Raw genomic sequence first — 6,371 nt, 5'->3', positions numbered from 1 at the left:
AAATTAATATTTAATTGATAATTTATTAATTACTATTTATTTATTAATTATTAACTAATATTTTATATAATTAAAAATTAAATATTTAATATACGACTATTAATAAGTACTAGAAAATGAAAATAACTTTTAATCGTTTATAAATTAGACAGAGGATTTGTCTTTTATGTTTTCGTTTTCAAAACATTTACTAATTAAACACAATTTACAGATTATTTTCGTTTTCATGCCTCATAAAACGTGTAGAAACGTTTTCAAAAACTTAAACGGAAAAAAAATACACAACAAACGCATCCTATGTATTTCTATCTAGAGGAGTGCTAAATAGACTCTGTTATAAACTCTTTTTCATATGCTACTATTGGCAAGTGGCAATCTCACTTTGTCAAATAAACCAACTTAATAACATCCTATTTCTTTCAACGTATTTATAGGAATGCCATTCCTTAATCTAAGTGAGAAATCTATTATATCTTCAATAGTTTCGTTGTGCATCCATTCAAGTTCATTATTACTTATAATAGAAGAAAAAAAGAAAAAAAGATTCAATGCATAATCGATACTAATTAGGAAGCCTATAAATAATTGTGTGTATATATACACACACATATTAACGAAATTAACATAGATAAAGAGAAAAAACAACTGTGGAAAAATATCAGTTTGTAAGGCAAAGTGCAACAACTCAAAAAAAAAGTCAACCAGTGATATATACATTTTGCTGAAGCAAGTAATATATACACGAAACGCCAAAAAAAAAAAATAAGCGCTAGTTGTATAACACATATTAGAGATGTAAGAACGGGCCGGCCCGGCCCGGTCTGTCCCGTTCTCCTTAGGCCCACGTTGGCCGCGGGCTGGGCCGGCACATCCCATAAATTTCGTGGGCCAGGCCGGGCCGACCCGTATAAGAATGATCTCGGCTCAGCCCACACCACGTGCTAATTTTACGTGGACCAGGCTAGACCGTGCCGCGGGCCAGGCTGGGCCGTGCCGCGGGTCAGGATAGGCTGTGTCATGGGCCTTGAATGGACTGGCCCATCTTGGCCCATCATAGGTCTAGATGGGCCAGCCCATCTAAACATGCAATTTTTAATTTTTTTATTTTTAAACAAGTTAATAAATATATAAGTTTGAATAGTCAATGAAAATATAAAAAGAGATATTTTATTTACGATTACCTCATTAAATAAACACCTTTATAAGGAAAATCTAGTGGGACAAAGCCTTGGTAAGAAAAAAAGAGTACAATCAGGATAATTATACATAAGATGTTGACAAAATTACTAAAAAAAAAGAAAAAAAATATGAAGATATTATGGGCCTAAATAGGCTGGGCTGGGCCGACCCATTATGGGCCTAGACGGGCCGGACCATCATGGGCCTAGACGGGTTGGCCCAGCCCGGCTTAAGCCCTGCTTGGCCCATGGGCCGATATATGTTGGCCCAGCCCAGCCCACCAATATTATGGGCTGGGCCGTGCCTTGAACAGTGATGGGCCGTGCTGGCCCGGCCCGTCACTATATCAGGATGGGCCTGGCCCGGCCTACGGGCCCTGGCCCATTGTTGCATCTCTAGGCAAAACGAAAGGGAAAAAAACATCGACAGCAAAGAATTAGAAGAAAAGCTGGAGAAATATATATATATTTATATAAATGATATGTAATTAGTTACTCACATTTTTTTCAGTTTACAGCACAATTGCCTCTTGAGTTTGTCGTGGTTTAATAAATTGTCTCCTAAATTTTTAATTTTGATAAGTTATCTCTTGTACTTATAAATTTATTGCAATGTGCCTCATTTAACTAAATTTGTTCAAATTTTTATTAGATTTAAAGGAGTAAAAGTTGAGACATTGAAATATTAGTGTTACAATTGAATTTGAATGTTAAAATTTTTTACTAAGCGTGTTTTTTTGACACTAATTTAACACAATCATCATTAAATAGAGCATATTGTAATAATTTTATAAATTGAGAGGACAAGTTATTAAAATTAAAAATGAAAAAAGTAATTTACTAAATTACGATAAATTTAAGAGACAAATGTGTTAAAAATCTTTTTTTTTTTTTCAAATCAAATATATAGTCAGTCAGATTTGGAGAAAAAAAACCAATAGCACTCTTGTAAATAAGATTGAAAGAAATTATTTGTTATTATGTTGTGAGAAAGTGACCCTTGTCGTAAAAAGAGGATAACGTTTGAAAAATAACTGTAATAAACTCTATTTAACACCCTCTTCTATCTATTTTTTCTTACGAAATAAATAGAGAAGTGTTCCAATTAAAAAACATGACAACTCCTGTACCTGCCTATCTTCTCTCTCTCAACTCTTATCCAAAATCCTCTCTTTCAAATAAAAAATCTAAGCAATGGCGGCATTAGAAGCTGTGCTCTCTCTCCGTCTCTGCCTACTTTACTCTTCTTCTCCTTCTTCTTCATCATCATCTTCATTATCAACTACCAAACTCTCATTCCCCAGAACCCGAACTCACTCCTTGAAGCTCCATTCTGCAAACTCTTGCTCTTTTCTTCAGTCCTCCACTCGAAATCCATGGAGCTTCCGGCTGTGCTTTTCGGTGCAGGAACAGGAAATTGCCGTACAAGAGAAAGCGGAAGAAACCCATTTGGAGAAGGAGAACAACCAGAAGAGGAAGCTCTATGTCGTCAATCTCCCATGGTCGCTCACCGTTGTCGACATTAAAAGCCTCTTTGGCCAGTGCGGAACCGTCACTGATGTTGAGGTGTTTTCTTTTCTTTTTTTTTTTTTAAAGAAATTTAGGCAAATGAAAGGTCACAATTTTTTTTTTTAATAAAAGGCCGAACCTTTTTTCTTTCTAGACAAATGACCGAAATTTTTTCGGAGAGTAATGACCGCTTTGTTTATTATCAATTTATCAATAATTGATCACTGATAAATCTATAATTTGTTGATTGAAATTGATAATCAATAACTAAATTAGTGTAAATTACGGAGTGAATCAGTGAAACTAAAATTAATAAGTGATAAAAGTTAATCAATAATAATCTAAAGTTAATTAAAAAAAAACGATCATTTCCTTCATTTTGACATAACTTCGGTCATTTACTGAAAAAAGCCCTAAAAAAGGCCATTTACTGCCAAGTCTTTGATGATATTGGTTTGGTTTTATGTAATGTTGAAATGGGTTTGTGTAGATTATAAAGCAGAAAGATGGAAGGAACCGAGGGTTTGCCTTTGTGACAATGGCTTGTGGGGAGGAAGCTCAGGCGGTCATTGATAGATTCAATCTTCAGGTAACGTTGTTGTTGTTGTTGTTTTGTTTTTGTTTTTGTTTTTGTTTGTTTTTTGTTTTTGTTTTTGTTTTTTGTTTTTGTTCTTTTTTTTGGTTTTAGGGTTTGTGTTTGTTTGTCCAAAAATGGATTCTTTCTTTGTTCCATGAATAATTTATTCTAGTTTAGAGCTAGCCATGAAGTTTTTGCTTTTATTTCCTTTTGTTAGAATAGTTTGTTAATTTCTTTTTTCAAGTTGTATTTTTATTTGGAAGATTGTTGGTATGAATATGTTATATTCCAATTGATATTCTTCTAGGAAAGAAAGAGAAAGTTATGGTAAAAAAAAAAAATAGTTCATAGCTAATTGTAGTTTTGGCGCCTATATTTTGTTTCACTTTGATGATTCAGTACCATTTGTGACTTGTCATTTTATTTGAGCTTGATAATTGCTTGTACTTTAGAGAAAATTTCTAGGTGCCTTTATGAGTTTTTTCTTGGACCAAATTGGTTCCCTTTCTTAAGGCATTTTCTGTCGCTCATAATTGGAATGCCGCGAAACGTAGAATTAGGAAGTTTTAGCAGTTGGGGTTCAAAAAATAAGAAAGCAATTTGGAAGATTTATCTACTGATGAAAATTTAGAAGTTTTGGTAGTTTTCTGGTAATATAAATGATCGCAGTTTGAAAGATTTAGCTACATTTGAGTCTTGAGAAGTTTTTGTGGTTTCTTATCCTATTCAATAATGACGACACTTGTATGTTGAGAAGATCTTTGTATGGTATTTGCAGATCTCCAGTTAATAGAAAGAGTAATCATTAAGTTGAAATATGATAATTAAGATACCAGTTTTCCATTCTGATTTTGTATGGATCTCCTAACATATTTGGTGCAGGACGTGTCAGGCAGAATTATTAAGATAGAACTTGCAAAGCAGTTCAAGAAACCTTCTCCACCACGCCCTCCTGGCCCCCAACCTGGAGAGACAACCCATAAGCTTTATGTGTCTAATATTGAATGGAAAGTGAGATCGACCCATCTCAGAGATTTTGTCTCTGAAAATTTTAAACCAGTTTCAGCCCGGGTTGTCTTTGATGGTCCTAAAGGAAGATCTGCTGGGTATGGGTTTGTCTCTTTCGCCACAAGGGAAGAAGCAGAGGCTGCCATATCTTCTTTGGATGGGAAGGTAAATAAAATAGGTTATCTTTCCAGCATTTTTCTTTTTGTCAACTGCTCTCCTAAAATTTGTGATGCTGAATTTAGATTGATGGATTCAACTGACCTATGTTGTGTTTGTGAGCAACGTAACATTACTTGTGTTTTGTCACCTTAAACATTTACACGTGCATGCATATTTTTAGAACTTTGGGAATGCTTTACAGGAAATATGTCCAATAAGGGTTTCTCTGGATTGCTATACTATGGATGATAATTATCCATGAATTGCATCCATTCATAAAGGTCAGACGCAGATGCAGGCGTATTTGATACCCACTTCAGTTCATTGTGTTTGTATTGGTTCCCTATGTGCTCGTTTCCATGGGGATCGTGGGACAGATACGGACACACTTACCTACTGTCCAAGCAAACATTACGTTCATGTTATGTGCATTCAAAGTCCAGCTTATGCCCTTCTTCAGTTAAACAACTCGCAATTTTTTTTTTATTTTTTATTTTTATATGTGTGGGGGCCTATAGCTCTCCCACTTTACTAATAAGAAATGGAACCACTAAGGGTTCGTTTGGTACGAGAGTTCAAATCAGGTGATTCTAGTTTTGATTTTGGAACTTAGAACCATGATTCATGATTTTGGGTCTAAATCATGGTTGTGAAACTAGAACCAAAATCATGGGTTTGAACCACCCAAAATCAAGGGGGTGGGTGATTTTAGAATCATGGGTGATTCATGGTTTAAAACATCACATCAGGGTTCAAACCTTGAATCAGAATCATCCAAACCAAACACTGATTCTGGGTGAGTCATATCAGAACCACTTTTTACTTTTTGTAAACAAACATTAGTTTAAATCCGGAATCATGATTCTAGGTTCAGACTCCTTATACCAATCAACCACTAAGATTCGAAACCAGGACACTTGCACACACTCACGCACCCAACCACTTGGCCTCAAGTGGCATTAGACAAGCCGCATAAAAGTGCATGAATTTAGTTGCTGGTATTTTATGTTTGCTTGAGGAGAAGTATTCCAACCTCCAAGTCTTCCTTGTGCAGGAATTGATGGGTCGACCACTTCGTCTAAAATTTAGTGAAAAGAATGCCGGTGAAAAGAATGTTGATGAAACTGAAAACCAGAAGGAAGAGGAAACCGTTTCAGAGGGTCAGACTGAAGAATCATAGGTCCCATTCATATACATATATATTTTTTGGATACCTTAATAATTTGTTTGCAGATTATGAGTAAATGAAGAGCAAAAATTTTGACCACAATCTCTCATATAATAAGAGATAGAAGCTTTTCATCATAGTTTTCAATTTTTTATTGACACGTCTTTTCCATCTTGAATTTACTCGAGTTCTTACTAAATAGTTTACAGTTTTTGAATTGCATTTTCTAGCTTGAATTAGATAGAAAGATATACAGTTCTTCATTTTAGTCTTACTCATTTACTTGAGAGCTTGTAGCTTCAGTTGATGCAGATTGAAAACAAGCTTGCTTCCCCCATCAACTCTCTGACCCCCATAGTGAAAAATACAATTACTAGGTCTATTTCTGGATGCATAAATCCTTATAATGAACTTATAAGATAGACGTAATAAAATAAGCTTAACTAAATCCTAAATAGTCCTAACACAGACACATATTTCAAAATTCCTAATATTCATATCTTGTTCCTCACCAAAAGGGAATCCTAAATAGTCCTAACACATAGACACATATTTCAAAATTCCTAATATTCATATCTTGTTCCTCACCAAAAGGGTATTCTTAGCTCCATAGTTTTTGTATTTTTCGTCCATTATCCTGTAATTTTGTGCATGGAGTTGTTGAAACCGTTACGTACATTTATACAGTTATGAATAACCGTAATACCAGGACCCTTCCCGTTCCCACGTACATCATCTTTTCCATAAGATATATATATATATATATATATAT

The 6,371-nt window shown here is 34.6% G+C and overlaps 1 protein-coding gene across 1 annotated transcript; it reads left to right on the top strand.

Annotated features, from left to right (window-relative positions):
- Positions 1–2,275: 2,275 nt before the first annotated feature.
- On the top strand, positions 2,276–5,738 carry LOC21386753 (28 kDa ribonucleoprotein, chloroplastic). Its single transcript, XM_010089947.2, has 4 exons — positions 2,276–2,744; positions 3,178–3,276; positions 4,147–4,437; positions 5,486–5,738. Exons 1-4 carry the CDS (start codon positions 2,373–2,375, stop codon positions 5,609–5,611), a joined length of 888 nt encoding a protein of 295 aa, XP_010088249.1. The 5' UTR covers positions 2,276–2,372; the 3' UTR covers positions 5,612–5,738.
- Positions 5,739–6,371: the final 633 nt, after the last annotated feature.

Source organism: Morus notabilis, unplaced genomic scaffold (assembly GCF_000414095.1).
Source record: "Morus notabilis unplaced genomic scaffold, ASM41409v2 Scaffold273, whole genome shotgun sequence".
Taxonomy (NCBI): domain Eukaryota; kingdom Viridiplantae; phylum Streptophyta; class Magnoliopsida; order Rosales; family Moraceae; genus Morus; species Morus notabilis.
This window is presented reverse-complemented; position numbering and strand designations above follow the sequence as displayed.

Bases quoted from the DNA above. Each gene is read 5' to 3' on its own strand.
- LOC21386753 (XM_010089947.2), top strand. From the start codon at position 2,373: ATGGCGGCATTAGAAGCTGTGCTCTCTCTCCGTCTCTGCCTACTTTAC. The intron at 3,277-4,146 runs GTAACGTTGTTG...TATTTGGTGCAG, and splicing joins TTGATAGATTCAATCTTCAG to GACGTGTCAGGCAGAATTAT. The intron at 4,438-5,485 runs GTAAATAAAATA...TTCCTTGTGCAG, and splicing joins TATCTTCTTTGGATGGGAAG to GAATTGATGGGTCGACCACT.